Here is a 21,884-nt window from a genome sequence, read left to right as displayed (position 1 = left end):
GAACCAAAGGGGGCTTGGCAGCCCCAGCTACAGATGCACAGGGCCGCATACAAGCCTGTCATTAAGGACTCTTTTTTTCTTCCTCTCCTGTACATTGACTCCCCTGTCCCTTCAGGGTGACCCACTGCCAGTGCTGCCCAGACTTTCTTATTTACTGCTCTTGTGAAGGCACCATAACCAAGGCAACTCAGAGAAGAGTTTATTGGGGCTTAAAGTTTTAGAGGACAAGTCCACACTACTGAGAGAGAATGTGCACACGGGAGCTATATGGAAATGGCATGCTTCAAAACAGGGTTTCTCTGTGTCGCCCTGGCTGTCCGGGAGCTTGCTTTGTGGACCAGGTTGGCCTCAAACTCAAGAGATACGACTACCTCTCTGCCTCTTGAGTGCTAGCATTAAAGGTGTGCACCACCATTCCCTGTGAGGTTTATGCTTTGAAACCTCAGAGCCTGCCCCCCCCCCAAACGAGGCCACACCTCCTGATCCTTCTCAAACAGTTGTACCAACTGGGGACCACGCATTCAAACACATGAGCCCTGTGGGCGTAATTCTCATTCAAACTGCACACACTTCTTGGGCGCCCAACCACTTTCCCAGGGCCTGGCCCTGAGTGTTTATGTTCCACAGCTTAGCATATTCAACTGTAATAAAAGTGCCCACAAGTGATCCCTCTAAAAGCTGAAGCTAGGTGTGTGCCCGTGTGTCTAGTCAACTCAGTTGCATTGGGTTCAGTGTTTTAAGACTTTCCAAGGATGGGGCTGCAGGGCAGACACCAGGCTTGCATAGCTTGCTTGGGTAAAGCCCTGAGTTCCATCCCTAGCAGCGCCACAAGATCAGTAAAATCCTCCACGGGGCAGGTATTGCCAAAAGCCACCTGCTGGGCGAGTGCTTTGGCCGGTGCTACAGTGGAAATTGGTACACCAAGCCTCACTTCCCCTCCTGATGTCCTCCCAGCCTTTCATCCTGACCACGATCCATTGTGGACCTGATTAAGGGAGGAGAGGATTCTTATCTGAGACAGGATAGAACATCTCAGGCTCATTTCTATGTCACAATGGCAGGGCTATTTTCTAGAAGTGGGCAGAGAGCTAGAGATTGGACCCTACTTGTTCTCTCCAACTCCCACCTCCACCCACTAAAGAGAGCTGCAGGGATTTGTAGGAAAGTTTCCAAGGGAAGGTAGGGCTGTGGAGACACACACACCTGCGTCATATCTTTGCTTTGATGTTGGGAGGCCGATGACACAAGAAGCAAATGAAACAAGCCATTCTCTGAGCAAGCAGGAGCAGGGCAGAGAAGTGCTCATAGTGCTAGAGGTGTCCTAGTCTGGACCCCTGAGCATGGCGGTTCCGCCCTGATGTCTCTAATCTAGCCTTCCCAGAGAATGGCTGGGCTCCCGCCTCCTGCCTCCCTCTCCAGGACACACCCTTATCTTCACATGCCACCCATGAGGCTGTTATCCAACTCTTAAGTGGGGTCCATGAGTTTGCTGACTGAAGGGATAGACAAATTCACCCCACCACCCCCCTCCTGCTGCTGCTAGGCCAGCTTAGTTCCTGCCCAGAAGACTTCTGTCCTCTGAAGCCACCTGGACCCCTCTTCCAGGCTAGGCTTTTACATCTCCAGTAGTGATGCAAGTGTCATCCCTCCCATATTAAACAGTATACCACACACTGACAAAATCTTAAGGCCCCACTGGCCATGGCAACTTTGGTATGGGATGGCATCTCCTGTTTTACCTGGTATTGGTCCAGCTCTCACCACATCCCTTAGGAAACTCACCAAGACCCTGTCCATTCCCTAGGGCATGATAGCCTTCCTGGTCTCACAGCCAACTCTCCCCAAATTCTACATCCTTTTTTGGCTACCAGAACCCTGATGGCTCTTACTGCCAGGCCCCAGGGTCCATCCTAAAACATCTTTCTAAAACATGGATGCTCTCTGCCCAGTTGTAAATACCCATCTGACTGTAAGATATTCTTGTCACTCAGATCTGTCTCCAAAGAGCTCCAGGACTTCATATCAAAGTACCTTGGACACCATTAGGTGTCTGTCTTAGTCAGGGTTTCTATTCCCGCACAGACATCATGACCAAGAAGCAAGTTGGGGAGGAAAGGGTTTATTCAGCTTACACTTCCATGCTGCTGTTCATCACTAAAGGAAGTCAGGACTGGAACTCAAGCAGGTCAGGAAGCAGGAGCTGATGCAGAGGCCATGGAGGGATGTTTCTTACTGGCTTGCTTCCCCCGGCTTGCTCAGCCTGCTCTTACAGAACCCAAGAGCACCAGCCCAGGGATGGCACCACCCATAAGGGGCCCTCCCCACTTGATCACTAATTGAGGAAATGCCCCACAACTGGATCTCATGGAGGCACTTCTCCAACTGAAGCTCCTCTCTCTGTGATAACTCCAGCCTGTGTCAAGTTGACACACAAAACTAGCCAGTACAGTGTCCCTACCTCACATCCCAGAGTTCCAGCAGGTCTGCCCTAGGAATCTCTTGAGTCCTTGTTTCTCCCTGTCACTTGTTACCCAGGCAGCTCTAACAACTTCCTGTTCTGGGTGTTTCTGTGCTTTACACTGTGGGCAAACAGGCCAAGGCTTCACCTCTTCCTAACCGCCGTGGGACCCGAGCCATGATCTAGCCTTTGCACGGGCTGCTCCCACTTCATGGATCCCCCCCCACAACACACACACAGTGCGCCTCAGTGTAACTGCTGCCTCCTCAGGCTGTGGCCGCTCGCCACATGCTTCTTATGTTCTTGGAATATATTAGTTCCTGTCAACATGTGTAAAATACATAAGATTCTACGCAGAAAAAAAAGCTCGCTTGTAATTTTCATAATGATTTTATATTGCAATGAAAATATTCTGGATATACTCGGTTAAAAATATTAAGTTTACCCTTTTTTAGAAAACATTTTGGAATGATTTTGGGAACACATTCAGTCACTCGCAAGGCTCAGCCTATATTTCTATTGTGAAACCTGGCCTCTGGGGACCTTGGTGAGAATGAGTCGAGGAGCCACCTCTGCCTGTTTCCCTGGTTTCAGAGGAAGGTGCTGATGAGGGAGAGGGCCACGCGTCGTACACCTGGCGGGGCCCTGGAAGTGAGCAATTTTCATAAAGGATACAGGGAAAGGAAGCACCTTGTGACGACATTTTCCACCTTTTATTACTCAAATGTGTGGGGCTGGATGTAGGGCAGGGCAACAGCAGGTTTCAATAAATAAGAAATGGGATGGGCAGTGGGCCCCGCGCCTGCACGGCCCCACATAAATAACCAGGCACTGAGCCAGAGCAGAGACTAGGACAGGCTGGATTGGCAGTCACTCCTGCTTCCCAAAACTCAGGCAGACACTGTACCACAGGGGCATGGAAAACCACAAGCCACAGGCACTCTCTAGCCCGCCAGGATGCTCTTGCCACAGCTCCAGAGCTTGAGGGCAGCAGGGTGGACTGAGGCTCTGCACCAGAGCGCCCTGTCCAAGTCAAGTCATTTTTCAGTTTCATTAAAAATAGCAGAGTAGGGGCAGGCACATGCATTAAGCCCCTTCTGTAGGCATCACCATCATAGTCCCATGGGACCCATGAAGGCCAAGACCCAGGAAGCAGCAAAAACAGGCCAGATAAAGCTACTAATGGGAGGATAGCAAGTCAAGCTCCCCCCAACAGGACTCAGCCCAGAATCTGCAAAGAGCTGGAGAAGTCCTGGGACTGAGCTCTCCTCCCCCAGTGTCATAGTCAGTACCTACGGACAAGCCCAGGATTGGAACCCAGGGACTCTGCCACCAGTACAGGGCTCTTTGCTACCCCCTTCCCTTTATAGGGCCTGCCAAAAGAGAGGGAGTCACATCCAGGTTCCAGGACATGGGCAAGAGTGGCTAGTTCCCAAGGCACAAGCTGGGGACCAGGTACAGATACCACTCTTTCACCAAACCAGACCTCTAAGGGACAGAGGGCTCCTATGATATGTTCAGGGCGGGCACAGGGTTGCAGCACCCTGCATGGAAGTAACCAGGGCTGCAGGGATAGGATGGGCTCTTGATCTCCTGCTCGCGTGCTGTGCCGCAGGCTGCCTCCTCAGTGGGGCGGACGGTCCCACCTCCAGGACTTGGCCTTTGCATCTTGGTCCTCAGTCCCAGCTGCAGCTCTCCCTCCTGCAGGAAGCCTTCAGAACCTCCCAGGACAGGGCAGAGTGTCTAATTCTAGACAGCCCATCAGATGACCAGGTTGCTTTCACTTAGCCGGACCACATAGCGGTTTTCCTGGGGGTCAGGATTGAAGGGGTCAAAGTCGGGGTAAGAGGCCACCTTGGGCTTCAAAAAAGTGGCATCTACCCAGAGCTCCCAATACTGCCTCCATGGACCTCTCTTCTGTCAGGGTTGACCCAGATGCTAACACAAAATTCCCCCCACCCCCAGCACACACCTCAGCCTTGTTCTCTGCTGGGGGCTTCAACCACTTAGGATGACTTCCACCACTTCCCAGCAGTGCCCGCTGCTCGGGAGGAAGACCAGGCTGTGGGGAGTCAGGGAGATCACCCTCTGAAGGTCCAGCCTCTGTGATGGTCTTCACCTCAGATAACAATGAACTGGTCCGCTGCTCAGGAATACGAGCCACACGGAACCTGTAGGGAAAGGTGATACCAACACCCCTCATCAGAGGGGAATCCCAGGCCAGAGAAGGCAGCACCTGCTAGGTCACCCTGCAGTTTCCAAGATCACATGTAGGTTGAGCCTGTTAGACTACTCAAGAGTCCTCAGCTCCCCAGCTATGTGTCCAGCTCCCAGCAACCCCACATCTAGTTAGAGGGGTACAGACAGACCCCTTGGCCTAAGAAGTCCCAGGTGCCTTTTTCCAGGCTGTCAAGTTATTCCACAACTCTGCTATGTCTGCCCACCTTACCTGCCCACAGACAAGATGGTAATCTCGCCCTGCCGTCCTGGCTTGGCACTAGCCTTGGGAGCCCTGGATGCAGTAGGCAGAAGAGTGGGAGCAGGAGTGGTGGCAGCTGCTGCCTCAGGAGATAACAGCACTTCTGGCCACTTCTGGCTACAACGGGAGCAGCAGGGGCCAGAGAGAGAGGCCAGGCCCTGCACAGTGTGGAGGTGGTGGTGATGTGGGCAGATGTGTGGCATGCTGGGGGAGGCTGGCAACAGCCTGCAGGAAGAAGAGTAGATGGTCACTGGGTCAAGCCAGAGAAGGATACTCCATCAAGGAAAAGGACAGAGGTGACATAAAAGGGACCAGACCCAAGAGGAGATTCCCCAGGAGGCAAGCTGATTGTCTGAGGGCCCCTCCCCTCACCTGGGCACAGGCTTGTGGCCTGTCTGTACCAGCTGTTTGCTGTGATATTCTTTCAACAGCTCCTCCAGGGCCGCTGCATTCTCTGTGGGCAGGTGGAGTCAGAACTTAGCTCCAAACTGAAGGAGCACCCACCCCACCTCAGCAGACAGCCCCTGCCTACTCCCACACCCCTGTCCCAGGGCCCAAACTGTGTACCCTTCCTCCATCCCTTACCAGTCAAAATCAATAGCAAAAGACGCAGCACCCAGGGTCAGAGACCTGGCAGACTGAGGCTTTGGAAGCAGAGCTGGGTGGGATTTCCCCCAAGCACTAGCTAAGGCTCTAAGAGGAGACCCTCCACTCCCAGGCACGGAGGTAAAGAGAAGAGCTTCTCCTCACCTTTCTTCTCTGTGATCAGGCGCACCAGGACTCCAATAGTGTCCTCATTGGCATCCTCTGTCCTGTAGGCAGGATTGATCCCTGGAGAAAAGAAAGGGAATCCGTGATTCTAGGCAAGACGGCGCTCAAGGCCCCCAAGCTACACCAGGATCTGCTGGCAGAGGGCGCCACAGACCTTGCTCTGAGTTACAACAAAATCTACTGTGGAGTTCAGGTGACAAGACAGCAAAGTCCATCACCTAGACTCTAGGCTACCTAGACTCAAAAAAGTATGCTGTCACTTTATTGTCCTGCACCCAGAAACCCCAAGTGCTCAGTGGTCTCAGGACCATCTGCAAACCACACCCCTACATACCTCACCAGTCCCTCTGGGTAGTCATTGACTTGCCTACAGGCTCTCCATGCTCAGAACTCCCGACACCTCTCCGGGCCTATTACCTCTCTGCACACCACCCTGTCCATGAAAGTATTTAACGGCTTTGGGCTTAAACCTCAAGGGTGTGAGCCTGGGCCACTGTGATGGTCCTAAGCCAGTAAGCACATTTCCAAAACTGTACCCAGGCAGCAACCAGCAGTGAAAGTCGCTAGACTAGCAAGAGTCCAGTCCCAGGTAAAATGGCCCTGATTTGCTACCTTCCTACCCGTTCACTCCATGATTCCGTCAGGAGCTGGGGGGGGGGGGGGCTGGAAAGCGAGCATGGGAGATGCTGTAGTACTCTTGACTTGGCCATAAGGTCCTGACGGCCCAGAGCAGTGCACATATGCCCACGAGATCTCAACCCTTAGCACTGGTAAGCAAGAGAAGAAATGAGCTCAAGGCCCTCTCCCGCTGGTTCCAGTACTTGTATCTCAAGCTACAGTGGAGCTGAAACCTGAACCCTGCATAGTGCCTGCCTGCCAGAGCAGCGGCTCTGCCAGCCCCACCTGATGTAGGCCGTTCTCGTGCTTCAGACCAGAGGCCACAGGTCATTTTGAACCAAACAACTATAGATTGTGGCCCCTACAGAGTCCCAGTCCCACGGTGGAACAGAGGGCGTCACCCAGGGCAGGAATCTTACCAACACCACTTGACCCACTCGTTTCACCTCTGCCCGTTGCCATAACTCAGCCCCTTATTATGCCCCATGTCAGCCTGCACTGCTGTCATCAAGGCTGCTGCACAGCACCTCCAGGAGGCCTTCCTGACTCGCCCTCTCCTGTCAGACCCCTAGACCAGGGAGATTCCCTCTAAAGCCCCTAGTCTCCCCACGAGGACCCAGCCAGGTCTTACCGCTGCCTCCTCCCCCAGTGCTGGGCCCGACTTCCTTTTGGGCGGTGCAATGGTAACCCTTCCGCTTGAGCAGGTTGCACACCAGGATGCCCAGAAGCCCCATGAGACAAAAGACAGGAACGATGGCAATCACTGCATACTGGGCAGCTGTCTCCTCAGGAGCGCCTGCCCGAGTGCCGTTCCCGGGCTGCCGAGGTTCACCACTGCTGCCGGAACCTGCTGCCACTTCGACGCCACGCCGGCCCCGCCGCCCCGCCTCTGAACATCACAGAGGATGAAAGCAAGGAAGCAGAGAAAAACATAAAAAGAAGTTGCTAGGCTGGTAGTGCCCCTTCTCAGTCCCAAAAGGGCTCTCTGCCAGCTCTGCTGCGTCTGCCCGCTCCACCACAGACAAGACGGTGGTGATCTTGCCCTGGCCTTGTCTTGGGAGCCCGGCTAGGTCTGGAGAGGAGGCTGGGTGCAGGAAAGGTGGTGGCAAGTGCAAGAATCTGAACAAGAAGCTGGGGGAGAACAAACCCCATACAGCCTGCCCTGCCACACTAAGACGACAGAGGCCAGCTCACGCCCTTCTTCCTTGACCATCCATCCAGTTACCCAGTGAGGCTTCCCTGGGCCTCAGCCTGCATCTGCTCCTCATACCCGTGTATGGAGCAGACAAAGACACGGCCCACTCCTGGGCAAGGAACACAGGATTCCGCTTCTCACAACAGCACATGACTTAGCCTCAAGGGGTGACTGGCCCAGTGGTAAAGGTCACATGTATGTGTTCATGGATATGTGTAAAGGCACGTGTGCACATGCATCTTTAGGGTTCTTATGGAAAGGATAGGAACAACAGGACCGAACAGGATATGACCCTCTAATCCTAATAATGGTAGCTGTCTGGTGCTGGATTGTTCTACTGCTCAGAAGTCAGCGAGGTGGCTGGCCCTTATTGCTGAACGCCTTCTGGCTGCCTGTTCTCCTGTAGGCTGGAAGAGAAGCCTACTTCCTACATGGATGTTGCAGGGACTGCAGGCTCAAGGCCAGCGACCCCCTTCCCTAGCCCACCACCTACCACTCACCATCACAGCCACCAGTGCCTGGAGGTGCCTTGGAACATGGCTGACATGGGACATGAGGAACTCCCTGTGGCCCAAACCACCTGCAGGGAGGGAAGATGTCACTGAGGTCCAGAAGTAAACACTTGTCCCTAGGAAAAATTGGATTCCTTCCTACCGAGTACCCTCAGTGTTCCCCCATCCACGTCACAGATGGGAAGAGGCCCGCTCAGGGAGCAGTGGACCAGAACCCAGCACAAGCCCCCTTCACCCTGTGCTCACCCATGCTGGCAGTCTCCACACATTGTATCATGGGTTGCTGTGCCAGCCTGGACCTCCAACCTCTTTTGGAGGCTGCAGTGGAGATGAGGCTGGCATGGATAGGAGTCCCATGAGGCTGAAAAGGTGCCTGGGGGGCAAGTTCTGCATAATGTGCCCTGCCCTGGATCCTGTGGGAAAGAAAGATGACAAGGCCTGAAGTCAGGCCAGAAGCCCCTGGGCATCCAGGCCGAGGCCTCCCCTCTGCCCTCAGGAATCATCCCGGGACAGGACAGGACAGGACAGGACAGGACAGCCCATCGCTCACCAGGTCAGGCTCCTTGCCAGGTGGACACAGCCAAGGAGTTATTGGTGTTGGAGTGGCCAGGGGCCAGGGCAGCAGCTGGAAGAGTGCAGGTGGAGCAGAGGACATGGTGACAGAGGAAGACAATGTTAAAGCATGAACCTGCAGGGCCATCGGCTCGCTACCTGCTTCCAGAACAGAGCATGGATCGCAGACTACAGGGGCTCCCTAGCCAGGCTTCGGGGAAACTCTTAGGGTCTGCCTCAGCCAGGTCTGCTGCACTGTCAGTGTCTGGGTAGAAAGAGAATTATATCTGCTTCTGGAGAATACTGGAAAGCCCCAGACAGGACCAGGACCTCAAGCCCTTGAGCCCCTGAATTACAGCCCTTTAGGATGAGTTACACATCCTCACCCCAGACAGATGAGGAGGAAATGCTTCCGAATTCCTCTGAGATTGTCTGCCTTCCTCCTGCACGCCTCCCCTCGCCCCTAAGCTGGGCATGTCATTAACTACCCTCTGTTTATCATGCCTACAGCCAAGTCTGCAGCTGGTGCTTACTTACTATTCTGGGCCTGGAGCTGAGACTGAGACCACATCCTTCTCTGTGACCTCCCCCTGTGCCAAGGCCATCCCATTCATACCTTGCACATAAACAGGGCATGCCATGTTCTAAAGGCACACACTCCTAGACATGGACTGCCAGTCCCTCACTGATGATCTATCTCCCTTTGCTTCCCACTCAGTAGAATGGACTACCTGCCCTGACTCCTGCTGTGGGAAGACCCTGTCCTCCAACTTGGCCCCAGCTACTAGGGCTAGGAGGCACCAGGGCCAGTTGCCCAGAAGGTGGTTTGTCAGCCTGGCTCCCAGCAACTGCAAAGGCTGCAGGCTAGCTCCTGGGAGACCTCCGCTTGTTTTCCCAGAGCTTCCAGAATTACAGCAGAAAGACCACATGGATCAGACCTCAGACCTGCCTGAGGCTACAAGCCTGTAGATGCTCTGACTCTAGCCCCAGAATCGGGCTTCCTTCAATTAATACAGATCCCACATCCAGCACATGAGTTATTCCATTTCTCCAGGTCCCCACCTGCCCTCCTAGCCCTGTCCCACACCTGCCCAAGGCAAGCTTTTGCCCTCAGCCATGCCTGCGAATGCTAGGAAATCCCTCCGCCCATGTCTGAATTGCCTGGGAAAGGTATATTCTCTGGTTTGGATGTCATGAGTAGAAGAGATGTGTCTGTCTTTACAGCATCACTACCGAATGCCAGGTAGTAGGTGCTTCATCCGGTCTGAAGGCCCTGGGTTCTTCCCAGGAGGAGGCAAACATTTAGGTTCTCCAGAACCTGAGGCTCGGGAGCAGGACCTGCATCCTCCCCTCTTGGAGTGCTGACTGCATGCTCAGATTCCAACTACTCTACTTTCTCTGGGTCCTTCCCCAACTCACCACAAAGAGGCAAGACAGGGGCCAGCACGGCAAGGTCCGCTTCATCGTCAGGCCCTGGAGTGACACTGACCTAGGGCAGATAAAGGAAGCTTAAGAGAGCAGCCAGACCAGGCAGGCACTGCTGTCTCTCTCCTGGCCACATCACGATGACAGGACTGCTGCTGGGTGCTAGGCAAGCATTTGCCCCACATGGCGGGATGCAGGTCTGAGCAGAGGTAGAACTGGCATGTTTAGGGCCAGCCTTACAGGCCAAGGCTGGAAGGAAGCTAAAGGCTCTCTGGTTCAGGTTTCCCAGAGGAGGAAGTGCTTCCTTCCCCTTCCATATATAGCCAGGTGTCCTGAGGCATCAGAGAGGGCCAAGAGGAAAGCAGCTGTGGAAGGTCTGAGCAGGGGTTTGAAATGGCTACTGCCTCCAGGTCTGTATTAGCCCCAGCCTCTCACAGCCCCAGCCCCCTCTCACACTGCCTTCATTCTTGCAGGTTCATGCCCAGCTCAAAGGCCTTTGTGTGGGAGTCCTTCTAGAAGTCTAGCTCACAGGCTGTAACCCCTGCTCGCTCTGTCACCTGTCACCCTCTGCACCTCTCCAGGGAGGCTGGGCACATGTGCGTGCAACTCTGCCTGCCCATGTGTCATGGCAGACCTGGGAGTGTCACAATTACTAGCATTCAGCGTGCTGGAACCTCTCCAGCGACTCCTATGAGCCAGACATGCTTCTGCACTAGGAAATTAGGAACACCGATGTGCACAGAGGACACTACGGTGAACAGATTGAGAGGACAATGTTTCCACTCTGAGATGTTTCAGAGAACCATCAAAGCCAGCTCCCCAGCCTAGGCCCCAGACTGAGTGAGACTCCCTCTGACGCCCAGACAGCACTTCCTCAGAAGCCTCTAGCTGGTGGACAAGGTTGGAATGGCAGAAAGGATTCAGATTAGATAACAGAAGGGTCATGTGTATTTCCCAGAGACCTGGCTAGGATAGGGTGTTTCATCAGGCCTCAACACAAGCTATGAGCTACCTCTGAAACCCAAGGGTGCTCACAGGTCCACCCCTCCTCCACACCATCGAATGAGGGGTCACCGGACGCTCGATGCCAAGCCTGACCAAGGACTTATTACTTGCAGGAAGTCCCAGGTCACAAAGCCCCCTTTGGATGGGAGTCAGGCTTCCCAGCTGGAAACAAGAGTGGAGCGGAGGAAACCTATCTGCCACCTGACCTGGACCTGGCCCCACAAAGACCTTAGCAGACCCAGGGGTTCATGTTACACCCAGAGGACAGGGAGGAGCTGCCGTCACATCATCCAGGGACTCTCCAGGTCACTGGCAGCAGGCCCCTCTTGGGCCTCAGGCCAACTAAGGGGAAAACCAGAGACAGGGAAGGCCAGGCTCCAGAGTAGGAAAGGCCACATGTGGCAGCCAGCACTCAACAGGTGCACTCCTGACTCATCCCTTGACCTGTCCTTCCTCAAATTCAGTCACAAAACTGCCTTCCAGGTTCTGCACCAGTGGCTTTTTAACGCCCCCTGGCTCTATGTCCCCTCAAGACCATATCCTATGACATCTCCAGTTCGGCAAAGGATCTCATCACCACAGACCTGACCACAAAGTCTTCAGGTTGTCTCCACAGCATGCCCCAGCCCCAGCAGCCCCTCATTCCCCAGGCAGTTTAGAGGGCTAGGACACAGATGAAAAGTAAGAGATAAAGCCCCAAAAGCAAGAGGCCCAAGACCCCCCGGACCCTAAGTGCACCTGCTGGGTGACCTGAGCCACGGAAGAGGCTATGTGGCTGTTCATCTGCAGACCGGCCAGAAACCAAGTGATCTGGAGACTTCCTGGAGGAAAGTGAGGGTCCAGAGGCCCAGTCTCGAAGCCAGAGTGGATATCCCACTCAGGCATATCCACCGGCAGCCGCCGCCCAGCACCCCTGCCTTCTAATTATGTACCTTCTAATTACCACAAAACTGGCACTTACTGCAGTCTGGCTGCATGCCCCCTCTCTAACCAGACTGAACCCCTACCCCGACCCCCCCTCTGCCTGCTCAGGCACATGCACACGTGTGCACACCTGCTGCTTCAGCCTCTGCCTCCTAGTCCTCTAAATTAAACACTGCCCTGGAAACCCATGGGAAAACAAGTTCAGAGACTCCCCTAGGTCAGTAGAGTCCTTCCCATACTCCTCTTATCTAGAAGGCCAAACACTCAGTGATACCCCAAAACCTAACACCGCCTGGAGGACAGATGCCAGAAATGGGAACATTGCAGCCCAAGAGTAAAGGGCAATGCCCACAAGGCCCTTCCAGCTCCAGGGTACCTGAGGGCGGAGAGGCCCCCTAGGCACACAGAGTTTAAGAGGCAGGGTTCTAGCAGAGAAGGAAATTAGCTCAAAGGCCACTCCTCCAAGTCTCCTAGCCCTGAACGCCCTCACAGCTACTAATTTCCTGTGACACGTGAGCCCCCAGCTCCCCTCACCTCAGTTTCCTCATCCACAGGATGGGTTGTTTATCTCCTGTGTCATGAAGCTTAACCCAGGTAATGGGCTTCCAGCGGGTCACGGGATTTCCTCCCCACAGCCCACGGGGTGGTAATTAAGTATTTGTTGGCTTGCTTGTTCAGTTTGTCCCCCAGGAAGACTGAAAGAGGGGGGGGAGAGACGTCTGCTTTACGCACCAGAGCCCAGCCCCTCACCCAGGCATGAAACGCGATGCCTCTACCACCTGGGCTCAGAGGCTGGGGAAAAGAGGGACTTTCTAAAAAGATCTAGCCCTCTAGAAAAGCGCCCAAACAATGAGAACAGAAGTTCCTTGAGTACAAGCCAGCCAGCAAAGCTACAAGGGGACCCAAGCTGCCAGTGGAGCTCCCCGAGCAAGGAGTGGTCAGCCCTAGAGGCCTCACGGAAAGAGGAAGCTGTGCCGCCTGCCCAGGCCTTAGCCAGCTTCCTCTTTCCTAGAACCGAATCTGTGGGTTACCCGGGCCTCAGCCAAGGCCACCCAGGCATACTCCCAGAGACCATCTAGGGTCTCTAGCCTCTTCTTCTGACCTCTGGGTAATATCACCTGCAGCCTAAGTGTCCTGACAGATGTGTGTGTGCCCTGAGACAGCTCCCCACCCTCAGAATGGCTTCCCAATGTACCCCTGAAAACCTCCTTACACAAATACGCACACATACGTCAGCCACCTTAGGTTTCTTCCTCAGCTCCTTGAAGCTTCTTTCAAGTCACAGAGATGAGGTACCTGCCGTTTCCTCTGCCCAGAAACCCCTCCTATCACTTTTGGTCAACACCTACTCTTCCTCCAGAGTATAGTTCAAAGTCACTTCCTCCTGGAGGCTCCCCCAACCACTACCTCCCCTCAGCTATGGTGCCATTCGCCCAGCCTCTTGCTCACCACAAGCTGTTCTTTATGCCCAGGGCTACGCTGGGTGTGTGCTGTGCTGGAGCTGAGAAGCAGAAGAGAAGTCTCCAGCAGACCAGACTAGCTATGCCAGAGAGAACACACACCACTGGTAAAGGCGTCTGGAGGCAGGGTTTCTCTTAACTTGGTTCTTTGGCCCTCTGCTAACCCAGGGAACACCACTGAACACAAGCCTGCCCGCCTCTGTTCTGCACTGTCTGCAAGGCCATGGAGCCGGTGCGGAGGCCTCCAGTGAGCAGGAGAAGAGAATTCGTATTTAGTTCTCAGCATAGGACTGGCACAGTAACCTCTCAAGAAGTACACACTACACCTCACTGTGACTCAGTCTCCCCGTGTGTAAATGTTTAAAAAGGAAGCGCACATGTCTAACCGGCAAGTGTGAAGGACAGGGAAGCTCTCTTCTGTATTTAGGATCAGGGATTAGTAAGGGAGGGGTGGGAGGTGTCGGAGAGGAGTCTGGGAGGACTGACAAGCAGGGCCCAGGTCATGCTGAGCTTGTACTTTTCCCAGAGCCTATGGGAACCCAGGAGAGTAAGCAGAGGAAGCAAAACACTGAGTGATTTGCCTCTAGGCAGGCAGGTGAGCTAGGCTGCCAGCCAAGTGAGGGCACTGAGGGCGAGGGAGGTGGGACCAGGACCCACCTGGGTAGGGCAGGTAAGAAGGCAGTCTGCTTCCAGCCTGTGGCCTTCTCTGCAGCCTCTAGAGGCAAGGGTTGCCTGGAAACACAGCTGGACACGGGCCTTCCTCAGCAGTGGCTGCACCAGGCAGCAACAAAGGCAACATCAATAGAGAAATCCAGGTTAGTAAAGGACCCAGTGGTTCCCTGGCAACTAGGGCTGAAGTAGGGCAGTGCCCACACTGGGCACCAGTGAAGGCTGCTAAGCATTGCCGGCTTCCCTAACAGGAGGGGGCCGACCTTAACTGGGGCTATCCCTCACCCTGGCTCACCTCAATTCCCATAGATGTGACTATTCCCTTTCAGACTTGAGTAAACGGGGTTGAGGGAAATCACCTGTGGGGTCCCACGGCCTGTAAGAACTAAGGCAGGGACGGAGGCCAGAACTGCCTAACCTCTGCCTTCCCAACTCTGAAGCCTAGTTCCAACTCTGCAGGCAGGCCCTTTTAAGAGTGCTTGCCAATCTGGGAGCAGGAAGGCTAGTACAGGGGTGTGTGGAAGGTGGCTCAACTTAAGGTTTACTAGAAAGACCTAGGCAAGGCCAAAAAGAGGTGTGTTCCCCACCTGGCAGCCTCAGGGCCTCCGAGACCGGCCTGCACCATGCTTATTTGTAGAGTGTGCTAATTTGTACCAGAACTTACAGAAACTCTGGAAACTATAGGAAGCAAGAAGACGAAAAATCTGGGAATTCCCAGAGGCAGGAAGAACAGCTTCCAGGGCTGCTGTAGAGGCTGAAGGCCCAGAGTTAAACAAAAGCTGTCTACAGGCTATGCAGAAAAAAAAGCACTCCACTCCCCACTTTTTTCCCAGTTCTAGGCAGCCATGACCACGCAGGTCTCTCACACGAGAGCATTCTCCAGAGTGGACCCTCAGAATCCTGTACCACTCACACTTCCGAAAAGCAGTGGGAACTGGGTGGTTCTGTTCCTCAGGCCTCCTGGCTGCCACTGAGCCTCCATTTCAGCAGCTCGGGTGGTAAGGGGGCAGGAGGGGCTGAGAGGGCTAATTGGCTCCTTAAGGCTAAGAAAGGGCTGAGCCAGCCAGATCTGCCTCTCAGCTCCTCCAGTCTGAGAAGGAAATGAATGCAATCTTCTCCCTCCTGCCTAGGACAAGTCTGGAGATAGAGAAGAATGTCTGAGACCAGGCAGTCACCCCTGGGACAGGTACATAGCTCCCCAAGGACCCCCTCACATGTCCCATCTCCTCTCCAGCTGAGTCCCACTGGATCTCTCAACACGGGTTTCCATGATCCAGACTTGCAAAAAAGAGGCTGAGATAGTTGAGTAACCTGTGAGAACTTGGTCTGGGGCCAGGAAGTGTTAAGGCACTCGCCGCCAACACTCAGTGGCCTGGTTCAATTACCAGAATCCACACGGTGGAAGGGAAAAACTGACTGCAGCAGGTTGTCCTGGCTTCCACACCACCACCCTGTCAGTACGGAATAAACATATGCAATAACTGTTTAAAACGAAACAGGTCTGAAAGGTAACGCGGCTTACCCACCCTGGAGAGGAGACAAGGCCGTGCCACCCACACCTGACACTCCACTGCTTTCAAGGGCCTGCTTTAGCCCACGCCAACCTTTAAGAACCACGACTCTACCTGGACTACCTAAGACAGGACAGCATGGACCCAGAAGGTGCTGGAAAACACTCAGTTCATCCCTCATTCTTGCTGCTCTTCTCTCCTCCCAGAAGTCAGCTTAGCTACAGCCCTGACCACACACCTGCATTTTGCATTGAACTGGCAATGAGTCAGGATGGCCTAGAGACTGCTCAGCCTAAGCCCTGACCCCTTCATCCCAGCTTGGTTGACTGCAGCAGAAATGTAGGCAGAGACTGAAGAGAAACCGCAGAACTGCTGCTCACTCTCCAGTTCCTTAGGCCTGGATGCTGGGGAAGGAGGCCCCACCCAGAGGACCGTGTTGAGGTCTGGGTGGGCATATGCGCGACTATAGCACTAGCTCCGGCAGGGCCAGGCTCTGGAGCAGTCCGCCTAGGCTGAGCTCTAGCTCTGTCACTATGCAGGTCTATGACCTTGAACAGGTCACTTAACCTCTCTTACAATTCAGGGCCTCATAGGATGTGGATATTTGGGATCTCACCTAAGCAATGGTGGCCAAGAAGCATGTTCTCACAGCACAGCCTCACCAGGGTCACAGATGAACTCAGGCTCACAACAAACAGTGTCCAGTCAAGGCCACCCAGGTGCTTGGGCGCCGAAAAGCACCCAGTGAGGACCCCAAAGTGAGTCTCAGCAGCGTGAGAGAATGCAGGTACCCGCGTGTATGCTGGCTTCCACCCCGCTGACACCACAGAGTCAGGAAGGCAGAGGACTGGGCAGACAAGTTCAACAGTTCACAAGTAGCCCATAACTTGGGGCAATTGTGCCTACTCAGCTGACCTCATGGTGAGGGGGAAGATGCAGAATACACAGGCTAACAGCAACTCTTCACAAGTAGGCCTGGGCCCAGCCCCCACCCTGGCCAGCTTTCAGGAAGTTTTCCTATCAGGGGGCCCACTCAGCCATCAGTTCTTCTCCTTTGACCCTTCCCAGCAGTGAGGAGGCTGCCTGAGGGAGCCGCAAGGAGGCAGAACACAGGGCCCACAGACTCCGAGTTCCCTCTCAAAGCTGACATTGGGTCAAGTTTAGTCTATTCTCCCAAACTCACGCTTGGACCCTGCCTCTAACTGGCCACACAAGGCCCCTCCATCCCCCTCCAGCTGTGCTGACCAACCAGGCACACATGGGCGGTTTATTTATAGACTGCTCGTCTTTCCCAGGGTGGCCCAGGAAAGAAGTCTGAACTTCAAGGCCATAGACCTGGCTGCGGATCCCAGTGGCACTAGGGTCTCAAAAATGCCTTCTCCTCTGATTCCTGGTTTCCTTGCCTATGTCTACAAGGACTGAGGACTCTCTGGAGGACAGAGGCAAAGATCTGATAGTCTTAGGGGCTGAGCACACGGCAGGGATGCAGTGCTGACCACAGTCTCTACCTATCAGCTTAGGGTGTGTAAGACTCTGGGTTCAATCCATAGTACTGAAAAAAAAAAAAAAAAAAGCAGCTGGACACAGAGAGAGCCAAAGCTGTGATAGAACCTGCTGCCCTTGCTGCCCAAGTGCCCAGGGATCAGGTGGCAGGATGGAAAGTGGACAGGAGAGCCACACCTGCAATGCTAGGGACTCTGTGCCCTGCCATTCTTGGAACCTCAGTCTCTCCCGTGTATGAGGGGCTGAACCTGCTGGCTCTGTAAGGTGGGCCCCTCTACGCCTCCTACAGATGGCAGACACAGGCACCTCCCTCTAGCAACTACCACACCAAACAGAAACCCCGCTTGGCCCCACTGTCATCCCCAGAGGCCCAAGTTCCCAGAATGGTTTGGCTTGGGTGGGGCAGACAACAGAGCTGGGGGGCTCCACAGAGGCTGCGCCAGAAGGGTAGGTTAACTCTTAGTTAACCCTACTCCCCTCTCTCCCTCTCCTGGCCCTGAGCTATTTCTACCTCTATGCTGGGGATGGAAATAACTTGGGCTCAGCCCCTGGAGACCAAGACAGCTATTTTCATCAGCCCCCAAAGCACAGCTCCAGTCATTCCAGGGAGAACTGAGCGACACCCTGATCCCCAGCCTCAGCTCTAGGCCAAGCATCAGCAATGATCAGATTCAGAAAGGGTGTCTGGGAAGAATGAGAGACAGAGGCCCAGACTGGGTAGTGTGCAACGTCACTCCATTTGCTCCTACCACAGCAAATGAGAGAGTCAAAGATAGGGGGTTGGGGACATCTTATCCCCCCTATCTTTGACTACCCCCCCAAAGTAGGTCACTTTCCTTGCTACCCCCAGGCTGTGCTACTAAATCCAGATACTTCAGAGCCAGGTTACACATTTCCGAGGCCAGCTGTGGCTCTAAAAGGCAGGAGTTAGGTCTTCCTGGTGATCTCTGGCTCCGAGGGGCAGAAGGAACAAGAAGACTAAAAGGCCCACTTGCAATTTGCTAGCCATGTGCACATGCAAGTCTCACTACAAACTCAGAATGGGGCACCTGTGCCAGGCCTGCCAGCCCAAGCCTGACAGATGGGAGCTCAGATATGTCAAGAGCAATTACCAGGAAAGTGTGATCCTCTCCAAGCACCTTACAGTCAGAAGGCTTGAATTCCAGTCCTGGCACTGTCCTGACTCTATGTGACCTTGGACAAGCCACTGTGGTTCTCTGGGCCTCAGTTACTCCCTCTATAACAGTCACCACCTCGCAGAACCGCTGTAAGGAGTCAACGAAACAGCACATTACAAAGTGTTTAGAGTAGAGCCAGTCACTGCCCCCCACCAAGCGTCAAGCCCACTTCCAGAGGGTCACGGAAAGCAGAACCTGCACATACTACTTATACCAGTATTGCTACTGCCACCTCTAGAGCTAGGGAGCCCAGATGCCACCCATTCTACAGGGATTGCACTGACCCTCTGGTGGGAGCCTCAGAAGGCTCCTTCCCAGAGATGAAGCAAGAACTCCAAGACCAGAGCAGAACAGACCATTCATTGCTGGAGAACAAATATTCCCCCTCTCTCTCCAACCAGGGGGCTGAAGTAGAGACGTGACTTTAGATTGAGGTTTCAGTATCTAAAGGACCAGTATCTAAAGCAGTGGGAGCCTGACATCTTCTTGACCAGCTATGGGCAAGACTGTTTCCAACTGTTCACCAATGCATGGGAACCTTGGAGCATGGGAACCTTGGACCAGTCCATTGTGTCACAAGCAGAAGCCTGCCCCTACCCCCACTGCAGCCTTTCTGACTGGAGGGGAGAGGAGAAAGAATGGAGAAGACTGACCCAAAAACAATAGAGGAGCCCAGAGTGATGATTCACACAGGCTATTCACACCTCTCTGCAGACTGGGAGACTGAGGCTCAGCAGGGGCAGATTCTGATAACAAAACAGAATACACAGTGCGCCTTGCTAGATGGTGGGGATGATGGTGGGGACTTCAGTGTGTGTGTATGAGTGTGGAGTGGAGACCGAGACCACCTCAGGTCTTACCCACCCAGTTTTGGCTTCCTGTGCTTGGTCATGTCTGGGTGCAAACTCTCTAAACTGAACTCCTAAGGGTGTCTTGGAGAGAGATCTTTACTCCCTAGACTCTCCTGATCTTCCTTGCCCCCTCAAATGTTGGAAGGTGTCAGGTTCCTCCTTGTCGCCTTACTCTGTCCTAAGCAGGCAGACAGAGTCTCAGTCTCTCTCTCTCTCTCTCTCTCTCTCTCTCTCTCTCTCTCTCTGTCTCTCTCTCTCTGCCCACCTTGGTTCCACATGCAGCCTGTGACCCCGTAATTCAGGGCACGCTTAAGTTATTTAGGTTCCTCTCTTCTACCTTACACTCACAACTAGCCCGGGTCACACTACAGGCCACACCAGGTGACCCCAGTGACCTGGGGTCTCTCACATACACAATCCCACACACTGCCTGTCTCTCTCTCTCTCACACACACAGAGCCCCTCTGTGTCGCCCGCTAGGCTCGGCGTCACCACCCAGTGTCCCAGCCACACGTTCGCCCGAGCCAGGCCGCCTCATGCGCCGTGTCACCCACAGTCACGGGCTGACACCGTTCAGAACACCCCCCCTTCCCAGCCGCCCCGCGTTGCTGCCGCACCGTGGCGCCGCCGTCCCGTCCCGCAGCCGGCCTTGGTGTCAGTCCAAGTTTCCCGGCTCCACGGACCCCCCGCACGCCAAGTTCCGCCGCTTCCTCTCGCGCACTTTCTGCGCCGCGCGCGGTGCCGGGAGGGCGCGCAGCCGGGGGGCTCCGGTGTCGCGCAGACAGCACCAGGATGGGACAGGACGGGGCAGGAGAGTGGGGCTGACGCATCCGCCGCGCGGGAGAACTTCCTCGGCAGCGGAGCGGGGCTGAGGGCCGCGCGCGCCCTCCTTACCTGGCCAGCAGCACCAGCTTCGCTCAGCGTCCGACGCGGCGCTGGGCCCCGCTAGGCGAGCGCTCCGGGCCGGCCGCGCAGCCTGCGCGCCTTTTGAATGAATCGCCGGCCCGGCCGGGAAGCTGCGCGGCCCCGCCCCCCGCGTCACGGCTTCTGACCCCGCCCCCGACGTCAGAGCTGCGATTTGCGGCCCCTAACCCTGAGCCCCTCCGCGGGCCAAGGGCTCACGATTCTCCCGCCAGGCCACGCTACTCCGCATCGCCACCTCTCGAGCATCCTGGGAACTGCAGGGGCGACGACTAGGATGCTCTTCAGATGTGTCCCTTGGGGCGCGGCGGGGAGAGGGGTGTGTGTGTGTGTGTGTGTGTGTGTGTGTGCGCGCGTGCGTGTGTGGGTATGTGCGTGTGTGTGTGTGTGTGTGTGTGTGTGTGGTATGTGTGTGTGTGTGATCCAAACCAAGAAATCTGGCTTGTGTGATGCAGCGAAAAGGTGCTTGAATGCTGCTCAGTTCCTGTCACCATTGCCTGCGTAACTAGGGCCACAGCTGCCACTTCCTGGGAATATTCTTTGGAATTGGTTAGAGGTGAGAACAAGCTCAGTGTCTTGGATGAGCCCTAGACTGGTTTCTAGAATCCCTCACCTAGTTAATGAGAGAGTCTATAAGGAATGCTCACCTGGTGAATTCCTTTGGAACCTGGCCTAAATACCCCCTCCTTCAGGGTAGCTGGTCCCTCCCGCAAGTAGGGAGCACAGGTGACACTTCTCTCCCCTAACACCAGCTGTCCCACTCTCCTCTCACCAGTGCCATCACAGTGTCCAGTGGAGGACAGAGGTAAGAGGCCGGGAGGTCAGGAGGCCAGGACTTGGGAGGCTGAGGTAGGAAGCTCCTGAGTTCCAGGCCAGCCTGGGCCACATATGGAGACATTATTTCACAAGCCAGCCTGGGCTACATATGGAGACATTGTTTCACAAGCCACCCTGGGCTACATATGGAGACATTATTTCACAAGCAAGGAAACACAAAAGTAACAATAGAGTGCCCAGCACTATGAGACATCCCCGGAGAAGCTAGGCACTGACCATTGCATTCTAGCCTCCGTAAATCGTTCCAGTGTGTGGTTTGGTGTGTCGGTACTAGAAGTAGCAGCTCAGCTCCCACAGCCCCCTCTTCCACACGCACCCCCACCCCACCCCCACCCCCGCATCATCCAAGGGATCTGAGGTGGCAGGAGAGCAGAGCTGAGAAGAAACTCAGACAGCACAGAGGAACCCAGTGTTGGGGACAGAGGCCTGGCTGGAATCAGGATAATCACAGCTCATGAAAGAGGTTGAGGAAGGTAAATAAGTCTGTTGGGAATAGATGGGCTGGGTGGGATGGTAAACAAATTAAGTCATAGACCTGAGCCACAGAAAGGAAAGGAAAGGTCAGGTCCCCAGAGTCTGGGAAATTCCAAGAGAACTGGACACCTGAGAGAAGAGGGGGAGGAAGAGTTTCCATTTCCCTGAGCTGAGCCCAGGTTTTTAGGACAGGGCAGAAAAAGTTCCAGGTTACTGGGGTCAAAGCCGCGAGCCCAGCAGACCTAGTGGCACGTGCTTGTAATCCCAGAGCTCTAGAGGCAGAGACAAGGAGAGCTCCGTGAGTTCTGTGCCAGCCTGGTCTACATTGTGAATTGCAAGCCAGCCAAGGATACAAAGTGATACCCCATCCTGGAAAAGAAAAGACCCCTAATACATTTGATGTCAATTGTGCTCCCCCAAATCTGGGGATGCGGTCTTTTCCAGAGCTCCATATCACAGTCCACGGAGGAAACCCCCTGGGGAACAGTGAAGTGCTCAGAGTTGCCTGAATGTTCTCTACTTCTGATTTTTTTCTTTTCTC

General features: G+C 54.6%; 1 protein-coding gene across 9 annotated transcripts; it reads right to left on the bottom strand.

Annotated features, from left to right (window-relative positions):
* Positions 1 to 3,156: 3,156 nt before the first annotated feature.
* Positions 3,157 to 20,125, bottom strand: Relt (RELT TNF receptor). Of its 9 annotated transcripts, XM_052157413.1 has the most exons (12): positions 20,006 to 20,125; positions 18,195 to 18,347; positions 10,005 to 10,074; positions 8,584 to 8,658; positions 8,280 to 8,446; positions 8,022 to 8,149; positions 6,958 to 7,215; positions 5,688 to 5,768; positions 5,310 to 5,391; positions 4,908 to 5,162; positions 4,431 to 4,629; positions 3,157 to 4,267 (listed from the first exon to the last, which is right to left on the bottom strand). In XM_052157413.1, exons 3-12 carry the CDS (start codon positions 10,047 to 10,049, stop codon positions 4,220 to 4,222), a joined length of 1,338 nt encoding a protein of 445 aa, XP_052013373.1. In that variant the 5' UTR covers positions 10,050 to 10,074; positions 18,195 to 18,347; positions 20,006 to 20,125; the 3' UTR covers positions 3,157 to 4,219. The 9 variants fall into 9 exon arrangements, with proteins under 9 accessions (XP_052013373.1, XP_052013367.1, XP_052013402.1 ...); XM_052157407.1 differs by lacking the exon at positions 18,195 to 18,347; XM_052157442.1 differs by lacking the exons at positions 18,195 to 18,347; positions 20,006 to 20,125 and adding an exon at positions 16,196 to 16,217.
* Positions 20,126 to 21,884: the final 1,759 nt, after the last annotated feature.

Source organism: Apodemus sylvaticus, chromosome 1 (assembly GCF_947179515.1).
Source record: "Apodemus sylvaticus chromosome 1, mApoSyl1.1, whole genome shotgun sequence".
NCBI classification, from domain to species: Eukaryota; Metazoa; Chordata; class Mammalia; order Rodentia; family Muridae; genus Apodemus; species Apodemus sylvaticus.
The sequence above is the reverse complement of the archived record's forward strand: the minus strand, read 5'-3'. Positions and strand labels throughout refer to the sequence as shown.